This window comes from Streptopelia decaocto (genome assembly GCF_964273445.1).
Source record: "Streptopelia decaocto genome assembly, chromosome: 3".
NCBI classification, from domain to species: Eukaryota; Metazoa; Chordata; class Aves; order Columbiformes; family Columbidae; genus Streptopelia; species Streptopelia decaocto.
Window position 1 is genome coordinate 86,620,992 of NC_138656.1, and position 24,697 is coordinate 86,645,688.

General features: G+C 38.9%; 2 protein-coding genes and 1 long non-coding RNA gene across 4 annotated transcripts in view; all 3 read left to right on the top strand.

The window, feature by feature from the left end:
• ELOVL4 (ELOVL fatty acid elongase 4) overlaps positions 1 to 9,357 on the top strand; it is a 154,593-nt gene extending 145,236 nt beyond the window's left edge. The window contains exon 7 of the transcript XR_014183575.1: positions 8,305 to 9,357. The gene's annotated coding sequence lies outside the window, so the exon portion shown is untranslated. The remainder of the gene's footprint in view (positions 1 to 8,304) is intronic.
• LOC309437898 lies at positions 1,114 to 4,544 on the top strand. 2 transcript variants are annotated; one of them, XR_014183669.1, is made up of 4 exons: positions 1,114 to 1,183; positions 1,630 to 1,712; positions 3,495 to 3,590; positions 4,500 to 4,544. It is a non-coding gene; the product is annotated as an uncharacterized lncRNA (long non-coding RNA). The 2 variants fall into 2 exon arrangements; XR_014183670.1 differs by lacking the exon at positions 1,114 to 1,183 and having other exon boundaries at positions 1,360 to 1,712.
• On the top strand, positions 7,158 to 20,991 carry LCA5 (lebercilin LCA5). Its single transcript, XM_082048089.1, has 7 exons — positions 7,158 to 7,546; positions 10,304 to 10,833; positions 12,307 to 12,444; positions 13,672 to 13,768; positions 14,899 to 15,044; positions 16,886 to 17,024; positions 18,892 to 20,991. The coding sequence occupies exons 1-7, from the start codon at positions 7,348 to 7,350 to the stop codon at positions 19,695 to 19,697; spliced, it is 2,055 nt and encodes a 684-aa protein (XP_081904215.1). The 5' UTR covers positions 7,158 to 7,347; the 3' UTR covers positions 19,698 to 20,991.
• The last annotated feature ends 3,706 nt before the right edge of the window (positions 20,992 to 24,697 follow it).

Below are 24,697 nucleotides of genomic sequence, written 5' to 3' on the forward strand. Positions count from 1 at the left end.
GGGATATATATATACATATATATACTTATTTATAAAAGTATATATGCATAAAACCTGTCATATATTGGTTATTCATCCAGCTTCCCATCCTACTTAAATATTTGCGCAAAGAGTACTTTTTTTCCCCTTGTGCTTTCATCTCTGACCAGCCAGTGCTGCATTGACCTCATTAATGTTTATAAATATGCAAAGGGTGAGTGTCACGAGGATGGAGCCAAGTGCTTCTACGTGACAACCAATGATAAGACAAGGGGCAACAGGTATAAACCAGAACACAGGAGGTTCCACTAAAATATGAGAAGAAACTTCTCAGTGAGGGTGCCAGAGCACTGGAACAGGCTGCCCAGGGGGTTGTGGAGTCTCCTTCTCTGGAGACATTCAAAATCCACCTGGATACATTCCTGTGTAACCTCATCTAGGTGTTCCTGCTCCGGCAGAATTGGATTAGATAATCTTTTGAAGTCCCTTCCAATCCCTAACATTCTGTGATTGCTACCAGATGCCTCTTTGACTCAACACCCTGTTTCCAAACCCCAGGTGAGGGGGAGTGCCTGTGGCCACCCAAGGTTTCCCTTGACCCTACTCCCTGCGAGGTGTGCTGAGGGTAACAGCACACGGCAGCACGCTGCCCTTCTCCCCCAATGCTCCTCTCTCATCTTGCACTTGACACCTCCTTCGATTTCACACACGGGTTCCAGCAGAACCAAGATGGAGGCGTCAAGGCCGGGCCGCGGAGCTGCCGGCCTCGGGACGGCCACGACCGCCAGAGCTTTCCCGCGGACTGGGTAAGAAGCAAGGGGTCACACGGGGCAACGCCGGGCCCGGTTCCGCTCAGCCCGACATGGCTCCGCTCGACTCAGCCCAGCCTCAGCAGCCACCCAAAGCGATCACCACCGTTGAGCTTCTCTCACGTCTCCCCTCCAGCGCCTCAACCAATCAGCATCCAGAATGTAGCCTCCCACCGTCGGAGAGAGACGTTTCCTCTCGACCGCTACCAATCAGCCTCCGGGAGCCGCCGCCAGCCGTCGAGTTGGCAGGACGGGTAGCCAATGGCCGGCGACCAATGCCCGCCTTCCCCTCCGCCCCGTTGCTCGGGCAGCCGCTGTCAATAAGCCCCGCGCCGCGGCGGCCCCTTTAAGCGTATCGCGGCAACCGCGGGCGCGTCCGCTGGGCGGGCGGACAGGTACCGGCGGCGACACCGCTCGGGGTTCGGGCCGAGGTCGACGGCGGTACCGCGGGACGGAGGGAGAAGCTGGTGGGGGTGTTCGTGGGGGTTGGGAGCGGGCCTGGGCCTAGGCTCATCCTCCGGGGCGGGGGGGGGTTCGGATCCGCGGCCGCGGATCCCGACGCGCTGTGTGGGCCGGGCTGACTGGCCCGGTCCGGGGCAGGCAGCGGGGACGGCGGCGGGGCCCGGGCTGAGCCCCGGGGCTCCTGTTGGCGGAGTAGCGGCGGGATTGTGCAGCAGGGTCCCGGGCAGCCGTGTGCGTCAGGCCGCTGGTGCCGGGCCCCTTTCTTCACAGGTCATTTACCGTAGGGTTAAACGATGGCGCTTAAAATGCTCTCTCATGTGTAGTCCTTAGTTGTTTTAAGAACTGCGAGTTAAAATTAATGTTCAATGTGTTCTTTGAGAACTTCTCCCCAGTGAAGGGACGTTGCTGGGTTACCCTTTGGGAAGCGGAGAGCCGCTTTCAGGAGCGGCTCGGTTGGACTCGGTAAGTCTGCTCACAGCACAGGGACAAGGGGAAATGTGGACAGTGGCACAAACCTCCTCGGTAGAGGATTTAGAAACATAATCTCCTGGTTGTAGGACTGGCCCATGTGTTACCAGTTTGGACAACCCTTTCCTTATCTCTGACCTGGGACTTACAGCAACTCTCTCATTTTGAGGTCTGCTGATTAAAGTAACCCTAAATATTACTGTCACAGCATCAGATAAATTTAGCATTGATTTATAAAACCATGCAGCGTTTTACTTCACCAAAAGCTGGTAAACCTGAAAGAAACACATACAGTTATGTCAGCAACTGCAGAAGGCTTCCCTAATAAAATATTTGCTTTTCCCTAACGCCTCATCAGTGAATGTGTTTCGATGTGATACAAGTAAATTCTTGCTCCTCTTGGGAAAAACTACAGTATTTGGATGTGAAAAAGATGGGTGGAGGAAAAGGAGGGAGACAAATTTATTTTGAAGTTATTCTTTGTTTTTAAGTTCAGCACTTTAATAATTTGGATTGATGCTTTTGTACTTGTCTGAAGCTGGCGCACGCTTGTGCCATCCATCTCAGAATAGGTGGAAGAACTCAGTGGACCATTAGAGGTCAGTATTTCTACTCAAGAAATGTCAAATGGTGACCAGTAAAAACATCTAGCTTCTTCTGGTCTCTGAAGGGCATTAAGATTGAAAAGGACTTTAAAAGTTTTATGGGTCTTGCCTTACAGAGCTAAGCTCTGGGTATACTGTGAGACAAGAATGACTGGGTAATTTTCCTTTATTGCTTAATACCTTAATCTAGCAGTTCAATTTCTGTTCCTGTGATTTACTTAGGAGTGTTAGGAAGACAGTATTCTGTAACTGTTGCAATTATTTAGTGTTTTCTATTTTGTCCGTCATATGCTTCATAGCAATCTGGAGCTTGACTGGTTTTTGTAATAAGCAGCATGTTTTCCATACAAAATATGTAAATAAAAGCAATAGTATAAGTTGCTGAAGTGAAGGAGTATGAAATTATGGAAACAAAACTGTTTCTAAAGTTTGTACAAGCTCAAGACTTACCTAGGTCGTTGTATACTGCTCTGATCTTGATGCATTATACTTCTGAAAGCACGTGTGGAGCTTTTGGAGGGAGGGGGTTGTGGTGTGGTGGTGCTAGTGGTGGAGCTTAGTAGACTCATTGCTAACCCACAGTGTTTCACTCCTTACAAACTTATTAAATATACCAAGGAAAAATAGATATCTTTGAGGATCTTACACAAGTTTAACTTATTTTATAATCAACTCAAACTAGTTGGTAACAATTGAGAAGTCAGTGAACCAAAGCATTCCTTAATTAGACAGTCCTTAGGCTGACTGAAATAAAACTCAAATATCCTAGTGATTCATTTGTTCTCAAGATAAATTGTGCATTCTTTATGTTCATCAAATGACATTATAGACTGAGGGGAAAACTGAATTTGGCAAGACTTGACATACTAATGTTTCTTGTTTTGCATGTAAAATATTATAATATTACCAGTTGATAAAACTGAAAACCATTTGAAAATGTTTTGGTGGTTACTCAAGGGAGCTTTTATTGGTTCACCTTTTTCCATTTGTTTTCAGTCCATTGCTTTTCTGAGTACTTCCAGAACACATCAAAAATTACTGTTCATTTATGTTGCTGTATATCAAAATGATACTTAGCAAAATACTCCAAAAAGTGGGGAATATCCAGTACAGAAGTGATGTATAATTCTAATCCTCCAGTTCTTACAATTTGTCTGTTTTAAATACACAGAGCTATGAAAAGCATTCTTCAAAAAGATTATCGCCTCTTCAGTGAATACTTGTGAGACTGTAAAATAACTGATCAACTTTAAGTCAGTAAGTGAAAGTGAGTGTTCTTGTTTTATATATGTAATTAGACATCTTGATGATTCAACTATGGGCATTTATGTTTTCCCTAAATGCAGTCTCATTTGTTTTCATTCATATTTGTTTTCTTCTCAAGAAAAAGCCTGTGCATGATGATTTCTTTCTGTCCTTCTGTGTGCTGAAGGCAGACAAAATTTGGGTGTATCTTGGCTATATCTACACTGTGGAAGATATTTGCCCCATAGAGTAATCCCTGCCCCCACACAGGGTGAGGTTAACACCTCTAGATGTGGTGGTGCCTCTAACACTGATGTGCTCACCCACTCCAGCAGTCCAGGACTCCTCTGGCTGCCACACATGGCCCTGGGACAGACTTCCAGCCAAGTAACAGAACAAGCTGCTTGAATTCCCACCAGTTTGTTTTTGGCCTGTTGTTATGAGCAAAACAGGGAACACACCTTAGATGCAGAGTCAACAGTTGATTGTTACTCTAATTAAAATCTTAACAGTCTAATCAAAGACTTAGTCCAGATACAAAGACAGTTCAAGTTATATACGGTTACAGTGATATAGGCACAAACTCTAGTACCAAACCCTTTCTCTATTGTTATCTTTGCCCACTCACTCTCCCACTGGGACCTGACTGGCTTCAGCTGGGAGAGGGAATTCTTTACAGCAAGTCATCAGCATCCCAAATCCTTCCCGGCCAAGAAGAGGATGGTGATGGTTTCTTCCTCCTTGCCTTGCATCCATTTGGGTTAATTTTTATATGCTTGTTAACACACTGTGTACCTATTCTCTTCTTCCATTCCATTCAATGATTCATGATTCTACATTACATCTGAATTTCCTACATGTAGTGTGTGCTACATATGTTGACTACTTGTTCTTTGTTCTATGTGTTGCCTATAAAACTGGTTTTACTCAGCTACCAAGACTGTATCCTCTTGATGACCAGTAATTACCCCAGGTGAGCTGTTACAGCTTAGGGTCCCAGCACCCACTCGTGTTTGTGCTTTCAGGCCCCTGCAGTTGCCCCATGCCTGCACCCTCTCTGACGCGTTTTTGCACAGGTTGTAGATAATTCACTCTGCACAGCTTGTTATTGCTGTCTGTTAGTTATAAACATACATGTAACATAGGTGCTGGACAATTGTACAAAGTTAAGCAAAATGTTAAAACAAATTACGTAAGTTCCCTGGTTGTTCACTAATTGTGTTGCAGCTAAATAAGCTATAGCAAAGTTCCAGGTGCCCAAGATGAGTTTGGATGAAGTCTGACAAGTTTTGTGGCCCATGTTGTTAGCTGGAAACAAAGCCTGTGGCTTCAATGACAACACCACACTTTGTGTGGGTTACAAATGCAACTACTATTTTTTTCAGTCAGGATGGTGGTAATATGAGGTCTGTGTTACAGCCCTCCAGAGTACAATTTTTGTATTATGTAATATTTTAATCTAAATATATTACTTTATTTTCTATTCGTTGCATTCCCTGAGATTCTGTCCTGTGGAGACAGACCTGATGCAATCTTGCCTGTGTACCCTCTAGAGAACAAACTGTCCCCAAAATTTTTTCCTGTGTTTCGGTTTGGGCTTGTTTTGCTCTTCAAGGAGCAAAATAACACACGTTCTGCACAGGTGTTTGTGAGGCCAGAATTTAGGAATGGAGCTGTTTGGGAGCAGGGATACAGCCTGATATATTCTAATATGCTTACTTGATCTTAGTTTTGCACTCATGACCGTATCTGAGGGTCTTCATTACACTTAAAGGCTAAAAAGATACCACAATTATGGCTAGGTATATACTTTTGAAATATCTTTAATAACTGCATGATTTCAGAAGAAAAATAAGAACAATCATTACTGATCATTTGCATGTTCACAATGACTGATACCTTCCAACATGTGTTTATCAATCTCTAGGACACGTCATCTCAAGCATAGCTTGTCTTCTTTCTGGTCTTTCCATTGTAATTTTAGTTTTCATCAGAATCCTCTCTGGCATAGGTTTTAGGCATCTGATTTATTTGTACCACTGTGAAAAGATTTAGATGCTTATACATTATTTTGGAAAGTTGCTTTGTAAGTAAAGAAAAACGCTTTTCCCAATAATTCAGTATTGGTTTCCCAGCAGCTTCCCAGTTCAGAAATCTGTTGGGATATTTATTCCTCTAATTCCTTCTCTATAGATTATGAGGGCAAATGGATTCCAGTCCCTGGAGACAGAGTTATGCTAACAGTGAACTTGGCCAGAAAGCTTGAATTTGTAGTAAAACCTGTCTTGGCAGCTGACATTTCTGTTCTGCTTGGCTATGCAATTCTGCATGTATAGACAGTGGAACAGAGGGCTGAGAAGCATTTATTTTATCGGCGAAATAATACAGTGAAAAATTTACAGCTCATTTACAGGGATGTTGTATGCCCTGCAGTGTAGAAGAGTTTTGACTGAAAGCTGCTAATAGGCAGGAGCTTAGAAATGGGCAGGAGTTTATGTCATTGAACAGGCAGAACTGATGGGCTCTGATGCAAGTCCTATTTATTCACCCATTAGGGGCTTGAGGTCTTGAAGTTGGATAGGAGGGAGGTAGATGGTGAAATAAGCTGGAGAGCTGTGAAGAGTGGTGAGAGAGACAGAAGACATGGAAGCTTGAGCATAGACAGTAAAATACTTCCTAAACTGGTGAGAAATTTCTTTTGACTGAGAACGTGAGGAAAATTTTGGATATATTTGCTCCATTGTATTCTCAAGAAGTGTCTCCAAAAATGTGAATAAGATGATTTTACCTTGAGTTTAGGGGACTTTTCAGTTTACATCAAAAGACAGGCTGCAGCATCAGCCCTTTCTCATTTTATACCTGCTGCAGGTGGAATGTTTACCATATACCAGCAGTGTGGTCTCTCTTATCACTTGTAAGAAACTCAAAAGGCTATGTTTGCATTTTCCTACAAAGCACATGGCACAAATGTGTGTGCTCTTGCCAGTTCTTGAAGGCATGAAACCCTAGATGATGTAGAGTGGGATTTTTGGGACAAAGACTGTGATGTGGATACAGTCTCATTAGCAGTTAGAGACAGAACGTCTTTCAGATGAATGGGACAACTGATTTTTCAAGCCAATTATTTAACATCATCAGGGTGTCAGAAATTGAGATATGGAAGATTTAGCCTAATTCTGCAAATACTATGTTAATTCTAATCACGTGAACAAGTTGTTAATTTATCTGGTTAAAAAGTTTTAAAATATGTTTAAATTAGTTTCCTGAATAATGTCAAACTTTCACTTGTCATTTGTTTTCCAAATATTTCTTTTCCTCTCTCTAACCTGGGAGTAATTTCTTATTCTAGATTTAGCTGTGTTAATTTTCTGATTTCTCTTTTGGGGGATGAAGTGCCTCAAACTACTGAGTGTAATCCTAGTAGCATTCTTGGAGTGCTGCCTGTCACATTTAATATAAATAACAAGGGTAATGTAGTACAACACATGGCATACAGTTATAGGAATCCTGAATAATTTTACAGTATTCTTGCCTTTTTTTCTTAACTAAACAGCAAAATGATTTTCATATTTTTTTTCTCTCTAAATTGTTACAGAAAAACGCATTCTGAATGATAACTACTGCTTGCTGAACTGAACTGCAAAGATCTCATGCTTTGGAGATGAAGATGATAAACCCAAGGAAATAATCCAGCTGCTGCCATTGTGACAACTGAAACGTCCTTTGTGTCAAAATGAACAGTCTTTGAGAAAAATCTGGAAAGCAGTTAAATCTGAAAAATGGGAGAAAGAGTAAGGAGCCCAGATTCTGAACATGGCAGGAAATCAGATGGGGATAAAAATAGTGACTCCTATTATTCAGATGAAGATAATGCATCTCATTCATCTGGCCAGTCGCCAACACTCAGCTATCCATCCACAAGCCAAGAAAAAAGAGATTACAAACCACAAACTTCAAACAGCCTTGTGCACTACCAAGGTAGGTAGATAGCAGAAATTGCTGCTTTGTAACTACTCCAAAGAGTTAATTATCTTTGAAAGCTGAAATAAAAGTGGGAAGCTACCATTATGAGAATCTATAAATAAGGTTCATGTGAATTATGTTATAGATGGCAGGTAGACTGTAACTGCTCTGTTGACAACTGAAATTAACCTGTTCCTGCATAAGGAGGATTTTTGATGATTTACATAACTTTTCATATTTTTTTTACAAGTAAATGTGGCTGTTATACTGGACTTTTGTTGAATCATGCTGATACTGTCTTTTTGTCTTTGACAAAAAGACTTGAGGCCAAGGACTCAAGGCAAGTCACAGAACTACAGAGTGGTTGGGGTTGGAAGGGACCTCTGGAGATCATCTAGTCCAACACCCCTGCTAAAGCAGGTTCACCCAGAGCAGATCGCACAGCAATGTGTCCAGGCGGGTTTTGAATGTCTCCAGAGAAGGAGATTCCACAACCTCTTTGGGCAGCCTGTTCCAGTGCTCTGGCACCATCATAGTAAAGAAGTTTCTCCTCATATTCAGATGGAACCTCTTACGTTTCAGTCTGTGCCCATTGCCCCTCATCCTGTTGTTGGGCACCACTGAAAAGGGTCCTTACTATGCAGTCAGTAAAAGAGAGACAATTGTTAAAACTTCACTGGCAAAATACCCCTAAAGATATCTCTCTTGTGAAAGTCTAGTTGACTAAGCTTTACAGTGTAATACTGAATACTTGCAAAAAAAAAAAATGAAAGACCACTAATGCGGCAAGAGAGAGAAAATGTCTTGGGTGAAAGTTAGATGCGTGTGGAAATGAAAAGGAAAGTTCTTCTTGGTCCTTCCTTGGGGGTAAAATATCGCCAATTTGAGACAAAGCAGCTCCACTTTGAGCTCCCTCACACACCTCACCTTCAAAAGCTGCTGTCGTGGTTGAGATTGTGGGGAAATGAACAACCCTGCAAAAAGGGAGAGAATTGTTGTACAGGTCCTGCACTGAGGTAGGGATGTGAAGCCTCTCTGACACACTTTGACAGCTTGTTCCAAATAATTGCACACGTTTTCTGGTGATGTCAGAGCATATGCTGCCTTTCAGAAGCCAGTGCTCTGTTTCATTCATAAGTGCTTGATTAGCCTGTGAGTCGTTTGGTCAACATTATGATCCAGAGTGTGCCAGAAGATCTAAGCGTAACTATTGAGGTTGTCCAGGGAGCGTATCTCTTCAGATCCTTGACAGTGATGTTGTCCTGATGCAGCTGGTGTTTTGCTGAGCTTTTCTGTGTTCAGAAGTGGCATCTTTGTATCAGTCGTGGGTTAGCTTTCTCAGAAACAAAAACTGCAGTTCCATATGCTATTTAATTTGGAGGGGAGAAATATATGATTAGTTCTTTGATTATATAGCCAGGATTGAACATAATTATTACATGAAGGGATTGTGAATGTCATGTTGTTCTTGAAAGACACTAGTACCCAATTTAATTACATGGTCAAAAGTGCAAACTTGGTATTGGAATTTTCTGTTCTGCCCCAAATGTGGAGAAATTCTTGAAGGGGGTGGAAGTATAGGGGCAGTGGGAATTCTCTTAGTTGGTGACAGAAGTGGCATCATTCCTGCAGTGCATGTATTAGATAATGTTTTCATACCTGAATGTGACATAAGTGTTACTTGTAAAGGAAAAAAAACCTTCTTATGTTTGCCCAAGCTGTGGAAAAAATGAGCATCAAACAGAAAATGAATGAGTATTTGTGCAAAATGTTTGGAGGAAATTCTACGAAGGTATTTTACAGCTGTTATTTTTGCTGTAAAATATTTGCTGTAGAATAGAAACACTGAAAGGAAGGAAGAATTTGCTGTCACACACACTCACTGTCCGTGTGTAGGTAACTGCGCTATTGTTGTATCCCAGCTTTCAAGCCTGAATTATAAGCTGCTGCTCAGTATGTTTCTTCCAAACACTGATGTACCTTAATGAATTATGCACATTTTATATATTCAGTTGCTTTAAGAGATATTTTTTGTTGATTATAATGCTTCATTCTTTGAGTGTGGCTTGAGAGGCAAATAAGATAGAAACAAAATGTGTAGCATTTATCTGTGGGGATGATAATAAAATAATAAGATCAAATAGGAATGAGAGTGTTGCATACTAGTTATCAAATAAGGATACTGTGTGGAAAATAACTTGTGATACAAGAACACATTTTTCAGGGAGAACTGAATTTTCATGGAATTTATAATTTTGCTTCAGAAGCTTTTTGCATTGAGCCTTGAAATCTGCTGTTTTGTCTGTAATCATGGCAGCTGGATTTGAAAATACTACTGCATTTGTCTGAGAGAATTACATCTTGCATAATACATAACTAGCTAACGCTCAGCTAATTGTTGCCATTTTAAAAGCATTTGATAATATTGTATGCATAAGAGTACGGTATTTCTAAAACATTTTAATAAACATCATCAAATATTACCAAAATATGACTGCTATTTCTGATACTATTTGCAGATTATTACTTTACAATGGTACTATATTAATGGCTGCTCTTACAGTAGATCACAAACATAAATTCCATTTTTTTATCTATCAAAAGGAGCATAAATGTATCATATATATGCTTTTTATTGTCTGGTTTGAAAGCTGCAATCTCTGCTAAGTATTGTAAAATTGTTTCAGGCAGAGCGCTTTTCCAAGGAGGATGTCTGAACAGACAAATTGCATTGTCTTGTAGTAAACGTGCTTTTTATTTTTCCTCTCTTAGCCACAAAGAAATTGGTTTCCAAATATGCACCGAGCAAAAGAGGGACACAGTGGGGTTTCTGCTCTCAGAGCCTCACTAGAGATTCTCCTGCAAAAGATATAGATCTTGTTACAAAAAGAGTTCTTTCTGCCAGGCTGCTGAAAATCAATGAGCTCCGAAATGAACTGACTGAACTCCACATCAAACTGGATGAGCTGCAGAAGGAAAACAGGGCACTGAAGAGGCTTCAGCACAGGCAGGAGAAAGCCTTGAATAAGTTTGAAGATACGGAAAACGAAATCTCTCAGCTCCTTGCTCGGCACAACAATGAGATTAGAATATTAAGGGAGCGCCTACGAAAATCTCAAGAGAAAGAACGTGCAACTGAGAGACGGCTGAAAGATTCGGAAGATGAACTGTACAGAACAAAAACTGCCTTGCAGAAACTGAAAAAGCTGTCTGCAGATAAGCACCTTGCTGAGAGAGATGACCTGGCAAAGAAACTGGCCTATGCAGAGAGCAGGCTAGAGGACAGTGAAAAAAGAATTAAGGTGAGATGATTTTTTTTTTTTCCTAAGAAATTCTGGTACATTTATTTCTTATCATAATGAGCTTCATGAATTGCATTTTTTCACTGTTGTGGAGCAAATAGAAAAGAATGTATTTATTTTTTAAATGTAAGTAGCATCAAGTAAAATATTTCCAAAGTGATATATGATCACCACTAACATACCTGGTAGTCGTGCATTCAAATTTCTGCTTACAAATTAAGTATATTTTGTCAGCATATATACTGTGGACTTGTGCTTTGAAGCGTTTCTGTAACTGGTAATAACATTTCAGAAATGTATGTGGCTATAATACAACTTTCTGCAATCTGATTTATCCTCTTGGAGGGGAAGCATTTGTTAACTATTTTCTGGGTATTTAGGGAACTGTCTACTAAAATTCTAAAACAACACATATATAGTAATTCTTTCTCAATTTTGTGAAATGCACTTATGGAATGTTTGATTGTCCACTATTCTGCACATCTGAGAGCTGAGCTGAACAAAATTACAGCATTTTTTTAATATCAAAATGAACTTTAGAACATTTTACAGTATCTATTTTAAGAACTTCATGCAATATATTCTAATTTTTTCAGCAAAAATGTTTACATTTTTGTAAACATATCTACATTGCAAATATGTCTAAAAACTCATTTAAAAATAATTGTGTTAACATTATTAAACTGTTGGTAGTGGCATGCAATACTATTTTTTAGCTGAAATTATGTTGGTCATTAAAATGGTGTTAAAGTTTGATGCCTATATTAGTAATTAAATGTAAATTACATTACAGAGATAATATAAAGAATTAAGCTGGAAACTAAGCTTTCATAAAAAATAAGTCCCCAAATACCAAGATATAGACTGCTGAGTTACTCAAATCACCTCGCCCTGTAGTGTCACCATCTGGCATCTGTAGTTTTATGATCAGGTATTTCAGCATGTGTAGGGCTGGATAATGTTAAAATGAATCATGCTCTAAAACGTAAGGGATTTTCTTCTACTTTTTTGCCTTCTTTCATCATCTCAGGTTCACATAAAACAGCTATTGCAAGGTGAGGGTATGTCAATGAAATCACAATCACAAATTTGTTTCTAGTAGAACTTGTTTTTATCATCTTCCTTCTAATCCTGCCCTTTCAGGGAGGTGTCCTGCTTCTTAACCATCAGTTTGAGATTTGTCTGAAGAGATTTGAAGGTCCACTGTGCCAAAAGCCTTGCAGAAAGTAGTGTGTGTTCCCATTATGTCCTCAAGTCACCTCTCAATACTCCAGCAGGATGAGCTGCAGCATCTGCAGGTGCTCTGTCTGCCCCCTCAAATTTAGGATTAAGGGTTTAACATGTATTCAGCATTAGAGCAATGGTGGAGCAAATATCTGAATCCAAGATGCTGGTTTACTGTAATTCTACTTAAATAATGTGACTATTAAAAAGTGCTTCAGTTATTAAAAAAATACTTTGTCTTAATTGAAGGATCTGGAAAAAAATCTTGAATTGAGTAGCAGCAGTTTTCAGCGAGAGTTACATTCAAAGAAAAAAAAGATGTATGAGACTCAAGAAGAAAACAGAGTTCTCCAAGAAGAGCTTAATCAACTAAATCAGAAGCTGAAGGTAAAATGGGGAGCAATACGAGTTGCTAACCATGTTCTGGCATTTTATCTTTGGAATTATCTGTAATCAGGTTGGAATAGTTTAGCAGTGACTGCACTCTCTGATGTGTATTTAATTGTATACCACATGTGAGTTCTTTTCCTGCTTTAAATTGAAATGTTCTGTGCTCTGACCTTACAGTGTTTATAGCAGGAATGTCTCTACGTTAATCATTATTCTTAGCATTAGTTAAGAAAAGCAGGATCAAGTATATAGCCAAGTGTTGTGACTAAACCACAAGATCTACTGGAAAATTAGGTTTTGAAGGCTTGTTTTTTAAATTTAAGTCTGCAAGTATATACAGTACTTTATGTTACTAATGTACTTGCATTACAGTAGGCTTGTGTAAAGATTAATTTCATGCGTTTGTGATATCCATGTGTGTTGCTAAATTTGTGCAAAGGTTTATTTGCATCCCCCATCCCATTGTTGCCCAAAATCTAAATTTAAGAACTGAAAGTGTTTTTATGTTCTACCTAGTGAGTAGAAAAAAAAATACTTGCGCTAGAGTACTTAGTTTCTAGGAGAATTTCCTTGAAACCCTGAGTCTCAAACTTACTTTTATAGTTGAGATGCACCAGTTTAGCAGCTCACTAGCTATAAAGCAAGTCACAATAGTGTTAATAACTCAAAAACTTACTTGTTTAGAGTGTTTTAAGCCTGATTTGTTAGTGGAGAGTTTAGTATTTTGCAAATATTTTCATTATCAGGTGATTTCTGATAACTCACTGTTCATTTTTTGTATTTTATTCAATAAATGTCCTGAAAGAAGAATATGCCTCTACCGCTATGGTGAAGTGGGTCTCTGTTCCATGGTACTGATGTGCCCTGTGACAAGTAACATTGCTAGCATTGAAGTGTTTAACTGTTTACAATGCTAAAAATTCAGTTGTGCAATCTACACATACATTGTAAGTCTTATTCAAGTTACGGAGGCATTGGCATTTAGTTTACTGCAGAGAAGCTCTTTTTGCTAGTGATTTTTTGGGGAAGAAAGTTCTATCTGCTTTCTTATAGTATAAGTAAAGTTAGGAATGTGATTGTTCTTAAAACACAGGCTGTAATTATTGATTACCTCATTCTGTTTCTATTTACAACATGTATTTTTAATTTAATTTACAGCTTTACTAATGACTAGGAAGTGGAATGTTAGTAACTCATTGTTATACCTACCTTTTTCGCTCACAGGAAAAAGAAAGAGAACTTGAAGCAAAAAATATATATGCTAACCGTATGTTGAAGCTATCACCAAGAAAAGACATGGATCTTATACAAAGAAAAAGGGGTAACTTATATAAAGCAATAAAGGCAGAAAAATTAATAGCGACACTTTTAAATTATTCTACTAGGTTATATCATGCCGTTCAATGTCTGACGCTACCACTGCTTGTTCAAGAACGTTGACTTTTTTGCACTGCTCTCAACACAGCACTGCTTACAAAGAAGGACACTGTGTTTGTTCTATAACTGCAGCAGAACCAAACCCAGAACTTTACCGAACAGCACTCTTAATTCCTTTCATACCAGATATTCCTGGCTGAAGGAGGAGGGGGAGATTATTTACTAAATTAACAGATCATAGATAATGTTTACATGACAATCAATTACAGTCTTTAGAAATATGTAAAATATGTAGAAGTTCACTGTTGTGAATATTTTGGTGATGGTTTTGATTGATTTTTTTTACTAATTCAAATATACTGTCTGTCAGATGAGCTGCACTCTTTTTTTCCTCAAAGAGTACGTATGTCCCAGAACATAATCTTTGAAAAGTATCAGTGCAGTGATTTGTTCTGGTGTAAGAAGGCAGCCTCAGGCCTTATGCTGCCCACATAAATATGTGTGTATGTTTTTGTGTCTCTGTGTGTACTTAAACTGTTTTCATTGAATCAGTAGAATCTACTTGTCAGAAGAAACAGGAATTTATAGGACTGTTTTAAATATTTAACGTCAGCATTTAAAGCAGTTTGTCTGCTGCTTATTTTATTATAGATACTCTACTATGATTCCATTTTAGGTTCGGATTTTTAAAAATGTCCTTCTGTAGAGATAAGCATATGTGTTTCAAAGATGCAATTAAGTGAATTTTAATTTTATGGGTTTGCTTCTCTACATGTAGCTTCTGTGACAAGCAGTAAGATGAGTGAAATATTTTTGGGGAATTTTTAACCAACTATTAAGTACACTGTAATGACTTTAGATCTTTAAGGCTTTAAGGTCTTTATTTTTTCAGCAGAAGTTTTGCGTGCAATTTTTTCTTAATTAGCTTTTACAGTTGCTGAAACAGCTATGTGAAACTTGTCAATACCGATACAGTATATTATGTTTGCTGCAAATCATTAAAAATGAGAGATGGGTATATAGTGAGATATTTTCAAGTGAAAACATGATTTAATTAGTTTGTATTTTCTACAGCCAACAACCAAAATATTAAAAAAGGAGCACAGCTCACCAAAGGTGTACAGACCAGTGGGTACTTCTCACCAGTAGAATTTCTTCCAGAATCAGAATTTGTCTGTGGTGACACAGTAAACAAGAAAGAAGGGATTCTTCCTAAAAGAGTGAGTTCCATAAAAATTTGAGACTTGCTCCAGATGACTCATCTGTCAGACCAAATGTTTAATGCAGAGTTTATATTTTAGAAAATATGTGTAAATATACAAATACAAATATAAATATATAGAAAATGTAATTTAGAAAACATTCTGATCCTTAAGAGAAGCTCTGCCCTTCCAGAAATATCATACTCCTTTTTTGTGATACTTAGTTCGTCATATTCTCTGTCTTACTGATAACCATTAGCTCAGTTTGTTTCTTTTTCTGCTGCTGTCATTTCGGTGAAGTTTTTAAGACTTCATTTTGGTTTTGTCTCCTTTATTTCTAATGCTTATTTGAGCAATCTATTGTAACAGTGCTGGCTGCCTTTTTTTCTCTTTTTGCATTGGTCTTAATTATGGTTTCTTTTACTTTCCAGACTTATTTCACAATGCATAAATCTAACACTTCCTCTTATTGTCATAGTCCTGGTATTTCTTCTGTCATTTTCCCAGCTTTGTTGGTTTTAATTTCCCTTTTTATTATTAAAAAAGTGCCATTAGAAGTATTGCTAATACTTCCATGACCTCAGCCTAAAATCAAAGAAATTCAAAAGGTATTAAAAATCAGAATGATACAGATTATGGTACAAATTGTACAGATTCTGATTACATAAGGCTGGGACTATTTGTCAGAAATAATGCTCTGATGATGGTCTGGACTGGCTTCCTGCTAGGACTGAAGCTTTTTTCATGGTTGTTTCATTCATATGTTCTCTCTTCCAAAATCCTTTCTCTAAGTATAGATGTAGTTTAATGTATACATTCTTCCATATACACTTTGGTGTGTGAGTTATGGAACTGCACAGTTGGTACAAGTGCAGCTCATGGAGTCCAACTGTACGTTATCATACAAACTTCTCTAGTTTGTGTATGGCCGTTGCTTTTATGTAACGTAGATTAGGTTGGGGTAGCCTGTACTTTCGTCCGTTTTCTAAGTCAAGCATTTTAAATACTTTGCTGCCATCTCTTTATGAAGTTTATTTTTTTAATGTAATAATGATAATCTTGTACATGAAGGGAAAATACGTGAGGGTGTTTTGGCTAACAGCTTGATTTTCTTTCTTTGTGAAGTAGTATCTGTTTCTCTTATTTCTATTAGAAGTGTATTTAATCCAGTAGTTTACCTTACTCTAAAATAAGCATAAGCTACAAAGTTAGAATCCACATGTTGGATTACACTGGTTTCCACTTCATGGCCACTACTTTTCTGTGTTAGTCATTTTTACTGCTGGCATTAATATCTTTTCTGCAGGTTCTTTTAAATGTGTATGTGTACTCACTAGCTGATTTTTTTCAGCGAAGATTAAACCTTTCTATTTCACTGTTTGTTGCTTAATACTCTATAACTTTAAGTGTCATCATGGAACTTTCCGAATCAACAACCCACTCCAGTAACAAAAATCGGTTTGTGGAAATAGAGGGTAACTAATTGTTTGCTAGTTAGAAGAATGAAGTGGTGGGGTCTGGCCTTCTATGAAAGTCCTTGAAAAATACAACTTCTGATTTCTAAAGAGAACTATCCTAACACGGTGGTAATTTTGCTTTGGAGCTGAAGCTTTCCTGGAATGTTTAGTACAGAGCAGAGCTGATTGCCTATTAATTTTGTTTCAGGTACATAAAACTATGGTAGAGACAATAAGATTTTAGGGCCCAAACCCCTGGCTTGGTTTAGGTGACTTGCTCATTTTTATGTTTAGCAGTAAGAATGTTATTTCAGAATGACACAGAAGTTCAAATGATTTTGTTTGTTTCTTTTACTGATTATTTTTCCTGATCAGCTTCTGTTTTATATCAACTTGTTTCAGGAAAAAGAAACTAAAGACAAAGCATGGAAAGAGCAAGCAGACCTCCTAAGACAAGACCAAGACAGGGAAAGGGAAGAGAAACTGAAGCGTTTTCAGGAAATACAGGCTTTAGAGGAGAGGGTTCAAAAACTGCATGATGGTAAGGAAATGGGCAGCTGGAGGCTGGAAGATACACCATAGAATACTAATCAAGTGAGGCTGCTAGTTTCTTGTGAGAAGAGCAAAATGATTTTGCAGAGATCACTACAGTGGAAAATTATTTTCAGTTAGATTATGCAAAGAGAATCAGAAAGAAATACGGGATATAGAATAACCTATGCCCTGTACTCAGCTGTGATTAAGTATGCAGCAGCAAAAATTACTGTCTGTGAAACGGTATTGAAGCCTGAAAGATTTTGCTTTACAAAACAAGGATGACATAGCAGGTAAATGCTGATGTTATCTCTGACTTTCTAGATGTTGTTGAGGTAGGCAGTAGATTTTTACATTCTGCTTTCCTTAATATGGCCTGCTTTTTCAGTACATATATACTTCACTTGTATCATTTGAAATTGTAGTTTCTCTTTTCACTAGTGGTTATGTGAATCATTTGCTGTGGCTATTTGAGAAATGTCAGTTTCTACCATTATTTTAGTACTGCTTTTTTATTCATTTAGTTTCCACAGCATCTTAATGATTTTTATTCATAGATGTCTTAATCTAAACTATTTCAAATTAAATTAAATTAATTTTAATTTAATCTGAAGTATTTATAAAGATGGACTGCATCCTGTCATGTTAAAATACTCTTTCAGTCAGTGATTATAGTTAATGAACAGTAACACTTATTCTAGATGACAAGGAAAAATTCTAAAAGTCTATAGCTGCTTTCAGAGGTAAACTCTGTGTAAAATCTTCAACCTCCACTGGCATCAGTGCACAACCTACATAAGCCAAGAATGTGCTGTGTTATGTGTCTAAGTAAGATGGTTTGACCACCTTCCCCATCTTACAGCATAAGCTGCTATTTTCCCCACCTTACTTTCAGAAAGGTATCTCCTTATTTAACTTTGTATAATGCTACACTATTGAAAAAAAAAAAAATCTATATGTGTGTTAAATTTATTAACTGACCTGTTGCAGTTATTTCTGTAAGCTGCATCTGAAGTGCAATAGATAACATGGAACTTTGTGAAAACATCAGTCTGAAACTTGAATAACGTGTTCAAAGGGGGATGCCAGTATGTTGAAGGGGCCAAGTACTCATATTCAACTTTTGGCCAAACACACGTCTGTTGTCTTGATAGAAAAATATTTTGAAGGGAGAAATATTTGATAAGGTCCTTTTTTCTTATACACATAACTTTGCAGGTTCTGTCTACAGGTTTATTAAGTAACAGTTTTGCACCTTTGGTGTCCCATTATAGCTGCGCAAACTGACATTTGGTATTTGCACATACACTCTCACTAATGCACAGAACACTTGTGTAAAGGTGTTTTCTGTACGCAGCAGATGCAGTATATTTTAAATCATTCCCTACTTGAAACCGGTAATGACTCCTATGACTTTATGGCCTGATAGCTTCACAGGAATAGTTCCCTTTATGGAAAAAAAAAACCCAAACGTATATCCCAGAACCATTCTTATGTCAGTAGTGCTGACAAAGAAAAATGGAGTACTGTGTAAGTGAGAACTATTAAAATCGGTGATGTTGTATTCACTTTCATTCAAACCCAGGAAGTGGGAAGGCAATTGGCAGAAATTAAATACCTCTGAAAATTCTAAAACATGGATAATGTCCTAATCCCTTTGGAAGATGACAGTAAACTTTTATATCTTAGCAGAGCACCTGGTGTGAATTTAGTTGTAATTTTTGAAGAATTAATTTTTGCAGTAGGAAAGCCACATTATGCATAGAAGAACATATTAAAAACTCCATGACTTTTGCTTGCGTTATTTTCAAAATATTATTTTAAAGGTATTTTAAAATAAAATATGTAAAATAACATTTAAACTTTTCCTGCAGAGTGGGAAAGGGAAGAATATGACAAAATGAAAAAGGAAAGCACCTTTTTATTGGAAAAAGAAGAGAAAACAAAGATGGAAACACAAATCCTCAAACCTGGAGTAGAGAGAGAAAGCACTGAAATGCTGGAAGAGCGGCGAAAAAGAGAGTTCCTGCTTGCTAAAATGCAAGAAATTGATAGAGAAACTCAAAATGTAATGAACATGAAACCTGCTTCCCAAGCACCACTCATAAATACAGCAAGAAAATCTGATTCTCTGGAGAAAAAAGAAAAAACTAATCAATTCTTTGAGATTCCCAGGAAGGTCACTAATGGATTTCCTGTGAATGACAGCCGGGATGATGCCACAAGAGAACAAGAGCAGAAGCAACGAAATCTAAGGACTGTAGATTTAAGTAGCGAGTTAGCATTTGGTAGTTACGTACCTTCCTTTGGCAAAGGATCAGGGAGACCAAGTTGGCTTACTGAAAAAAGTGACAACTTAGAAGAAAATGTTAAGGAAACTGCAGATTTCAATAGCAGGAAAGAAAAGAAGTCAAATTTAATGGAACAACTCTTTGGAAGCAGTGCCAATAACATCCTTCTTTCTAAAAATAATGATACAACACCTTTTGACATAGATTGGGACTCTGGTAAGACTCCTCTTGTTGATAAAAACAGTACACTCAAAGTCAAAGAAGACAATGAGGTTTTTAGTGAAGGAAGAAACCTAAGCAGACACCGTCTGCAACACATTACAAGCAAGCCAGGAGTTAAAACCCTTGGTTCTTTAGAAGATGAAATTGAAGAAGTAATCTTACAGTGATCATATTTTTTTGTTTCATATGTAAATACTGAAAAAATACTTTAATGTAATATTTATTAGATACAGATTTGAAACATTTCAAATATATTGTAAAGCCTTATGAAGGAATAATTTACATAAATGGGTTTATGTATAGAGGAAGGATGGACTTTGATAGAACAGCCTAACCTACATGCAGAAATTTCTTCTGCAATGTAATATCCAAATACAGATGTTGGAGATCTGGCAGTGACTCTTTCGGCAGAAGGGCAGAGAAGGTGTCCTGAGGGACCTTGATAGATGAGGTAGGCGCTGGCTGGCGGCTTCAGTCAATCCAAGAAGACACTTTTGCCCCAACTTGGGCTCCAGACCGACTGCCACTGTTGCTGTGTGCCACCATCTGACTTGTGCAGCTGTGGCTCAGGCCCAAGAGGCTCGGCAGTGCGGAGCTGGTATGGATGCCAGAGGAAGGGAAGGACTTGCAGAGGCTTAACAGTCACTCGCACCCTTTGCTCATGCGCTCTCACGCATCCTTCACGCTCATTCTCCCTCTTGCTCTCTTATGCGCTCGCTCTCTTCCCCCCCATCCTTCTCTCTCTCTCTCTCTCTCTCTCTCACCCTTTGCTTGCTCTCACCCTCCCTGTCTTGCCATCACTTTCTAAATTTCTGAGACATACTGAAGTGTAGTGGTATGTTAAGTAAAACTGCACTTCTCACAAGGGGGCATTATTATCTTATTTATTGCAGAATGAGTTGGCTAAGAAGGTGGCAAGCTTTTATGTGGCAGCGCTGGTATTCAGGGCAGCTGGCAGATGAGCACATCTGCCTACCCAGCATAGGAAGTGTTGGGCTTTTTCACCTGTTGGCTGCTCACAGTACACTGTTTTTCATTTGGAGTACTTCTAGGCCTCAGATATTTTCTTTTGCAGGCATTCAGAGCACCTCTTAACTGTGCCAGGAGAAGGCATGTGTAACATGAATGTCATGAAATGGTTAGAAGAGACATACCTAGGACAAAGGCTCAGGTAGAAGGAGAATGTTCTACACTGCAGTCATGTTATCTCTGAGAACATCAACAGAAACACAACTCAGGAACAGCTGATCTCTTTTCTGCATGGGTTTTCCATAGACCTTACTACCAAATTTGTCTAACTGTTCTTATATATTCAGGTTATATTTGTTATATAATGCCATTTTTTAGTAATTTCTGATTTTTCTATGTAAAATTCCAATAATTACTAAGTATTTTTTTAACAAAATAGTTTCATTAAATGACTTGAGTAAAATTTTGGTGTGTAGATCATCTTTAACACAAAGTTCTGACTTTTTATATCATGTTATTGATATTGGGGTGGGGAGGGAAGGTTGGTAACAACATTGCTAATGATGTTAATCCCTGCATGGTGCCATGTACACAAATTAAGAAGGTGGGCAATGAAGGATTTAGTAGAGGCATTCCAGAAAATAAGCTGAAGGTCATTCCTTACTGGAACAACAGATTTTGAAATGCTGCTCTGATATGCTCCCTATGAGTCTTATTCAAAACATACTAAAATACAGAGAAAGATTCTATTGATTTCTAGATGCTTTGAGCCAAGATTTCTCTGAACACAATGGCTCTTCTGAAATGAAAGGCTGGTGTCTGCATCATGCAATAGCTTTGTTTGCTCCGTCATTCCGAAAGAAAATTAGTCACAGATCCAGACCCAGTGTGTGGGACCATTCTCACTGGTAACCCTGTAGCGAAGAGCAACTCATGTTCACCTGCTTGCTTACAGTCCAAATTATATAGGTTATAGTATTAGAGAATTCAGCTGGTTCGTTTTGCTTGCAGATGGTCAAACTATCAGGACGATTGTGACCAGCAACAGTGAATTTAACTGTCTGTGTTACTCTTCTGCAATGACTTCTTTGGGAGAATACTGTGGTGGTAAGAGATAGAAGTCTGAGGTTAAACACTCTGGGTATTTGTGAGTGGATGGTTATTTGTCTTAATTTTCTTGTCCTAATTGTGAGTGACTGCTGCCCTCCTAGAAGACAACGCTTTGCTCCTGAAGATACTTCTGGGGTGGGTTGCTTATGTTTCTTCCCTGTGGTTGAGGATTCTAAGGCATAGAACAATTATGTAACTGCTAGAGTTATTAAGGATCATGTAGTGAATGGAGGGTTGTTTTTTGTTTCTTTGCAAGGCAACCCATTAACATCTGGCGAATTCTAACTATCATGCTGAACTGATATGCCCTTCTGTTTCAATTACAAAGGTGTATTTTCTAAGCTGTTTCATGTAGTCAGCCCCTTCTGAAGTTTACAAATGTTCACGTCTTGTTACCAGACCCTTCCTGAAGCAAACAGCTGTGGTGACTTGCACAAAAAACAAACATGTATGTGCATTAGGAAGGTGGAAATAAATTAATCTGCTGGGAACAGTATCACAGGTGTAGTTTTCCTTTTCCCCTCATTGCCGTTTATCTCTACAGCTTCTCTTGCTGTGCTTTCTAGTTTTAGGGTTTCTTGTATGCCAATACTGTGACAGTTACAGTGCGTGAAGCCAGCGCTTTGAGAGGGAATCTTCATGAGGGAAACCTGTGGGTCCTTCTAACATCTGTAATCCATGTTTCTGCCTTTGAGTAACAGTTTTCCACCGACTGGAAGCAACTTTTGCAAAGTCTCGAAAGTGTCTATGGACTTGAGGATTGGGTGTATTGATGCCCTGTAGTCCTCATGACTCCTGGTCTCAACTACTGTATTCAGGTAGTCTGCGTGTTGCTTTTAGTGGTGGCAGTGTTTAACAGAACTTGACTGACTGCAAAAGAATCTGTCTTTTGTGGTAAAAAATAGGTCACAAATGCTTTTATGATGATTTGTGTATGATTTTGATGTTTATGTCCAGTTGTAGACTCTGGTTGATAGATGTTCAGGTCATATGGCTGTTAAATCTGTTGGTTTTTGCTTTCCTTCTGAACCACCAGAGATGATGGGAGAAATTCCTCCATTCCAACAATAAAAGATCATTAGAGTTGTGTTTTAGTGGAATACTCAGATTGTTACTGCCCTAGGAAAACTGATCTTCCAGTTCTGATCCCCGGGAGAGTGGTCATCAAAAAAGAAGGTACAGAACAGGAAGTTTTAAGAATAAAGATTTTAAGAGAGGAGATGAATGGTGGAGGGAGCATAGTAGATCTCCTGTAATTCAGGAGAAGAGATACAAGCTATAGGAGGTGAACTTGGGATGCCCTTCACAACGCTGAACTGAAGCCTGAAGAACACTTCAGTGGTCAGAAATGTGAACTGGGAAATGCTTAAACTTACGGAATATTTTGTCTCAGATCTGTGGTATCTTTGGGCTAGCTAAAGAGTAAAATAAAAAGTAAAATCAGTGATTTTTTCAGAGTGCTAATAAATACCGTGTTTCTGACTTTGCTTCACCTGTTGCATACACACCTAAAGATGTGAACTGCAAATCTATAATGCTTTTAAAATGGGGACTTCCTTGGAGAGCATGTGATTAGGCTACTTGGTAAACTCAGGTTTGGAGCTGGTGCTGGTACAGAAGGTCTAACCCAGCTAGCCTGGAGCCTATTTGCACCGGCGGGAAAAGGGAAAGAATATCAGATCTGCCACATTAGGAATTTGTTCAGGGAAATATCCTGGGGCAAATAGCTACAAAAGCATCAGCAGGGCCAGGCTTTTGCTGTACTTGTGCCATAGAGAATGGTTCAGGTGAGCCTTTGCTATTGAAGAAAATAGTAATAAAGTAAAGTAAAGTAAAGCGGAGACCAGCAAAAGTCGACACGGCAGAAGCGAGCACCTTCAGGAGAATTGTGCTGCCAGCTGCAGGAAAAGAGGTTTTGTTCCTGGAGCTGCATGGCTTTGCTAAGCCTGACCTCTTGTTCCAAGATAACAACTTTAAAAATAAGGGATGCCCTGAGTGACATTGCTCATTTAAAAAATTCCCTTTTGTTGGATCAAATTTAACATAGTCTCCTATTTCAAATTATCTCTTTGATTAGCTGCAAAGTTTTGATGTCTGCAGGAGAACAATTGCATCAGTGTGCACTGTCAGCCGGGACTTGTGGCTGCTGGGGAGTTGCTAGGATACCTCGCTAAAAGGTACGATTCACTTGATTAACCACCAACCCAGTTTGCATGAGAAATATTTTTCGTATCTTTTGTTTTGTGCTGGCTTCAACTCTGCATTGGATGTGCATGTGTGTTTAGAGCAAGCTACAGGTTGATTGTCATGTGTGTCTTTAGCCTGCTTTTGATGTGCAAAAAAAGCCTCTGTGCTCCATGGCAAAGAATCCAGGGCATTTATAGTGGCAATTCCAGTAGTCTGTAAGATGAGCACTGCTTCCAAAACAGAACATCAACCACAGGGAACCAAGGGAAGGTCTGACTTTGGATACACATTTCTGGCACATAGCCAAGGCTTAACTTGGTATCTGTGAAGATGCAAGGGAATTTTCCATGTCCTATGTATTATTTTCTTTCCCTGCTTTGAGCAGGAGGTTGGACCAGATGACCAACCAAGGTCCCAACCAAAGCTGTTCTATGATTCTGTCATCCTTGCCACATCCCACTGGTGTTAGTGCTCCCTTCCAGCAGAAATCCTTTGCACAGAGCTCCTTCGTGCTACTTGCACAAAGTTGCCTCAGCCACCTCCTGTGTGTCCATCTGTTCTTGGATATGACAGCATCATATTCAGGACACAAATCCTAACTCCACTTTCTCTCTCTCCACAATAGCTGCTTTGTGCACACACATCCTTCCAATACCCTTTTTTCTTCATCTTCCTGTTTCCTGAAACATTTTGTTCAAACTTTGTCTTCACCATCTTTTGTCATCATTTCTGTGAATCTTCCCTTGTCCTGCAACCCTCTTTCCTTTCTTTCCCTCTAACTTTCATAAACTCCTTTTGCTGCTCCCACTGTGTCTTTCTTATTGTATGAGTGTCTTTCTTATTGAATGACAATCACTCATTCACTCTGTCTGAACAGGCTTCTGCTTTTCATCTCTTAAAC

Bases quoted from the DNA above. Each gene is read 5' to 3' on its own strand.
- LCA5 (XM_082048089.1), top strand. From the start codon at position 7,348: ATGGGAGAAAGAGTAAGGAGCCCAGATTCTGAACATGGCAGGAAATCA. The intron at 10,834-12,306 runs GTGAGATGATTT...TCTTAATTGAAG, and splicing joins ACAGTGAAAAAAGAATTAAG to GATCTGGAAAAAAATCTTGA. The intron at 12,445-13,671 runs GTAAAATGGGGA...TTTCGCTCACAG, and splicing joins AACTAAATCAGAAGCTGAAG to GAAAAAGAAAGAGAACTTGA.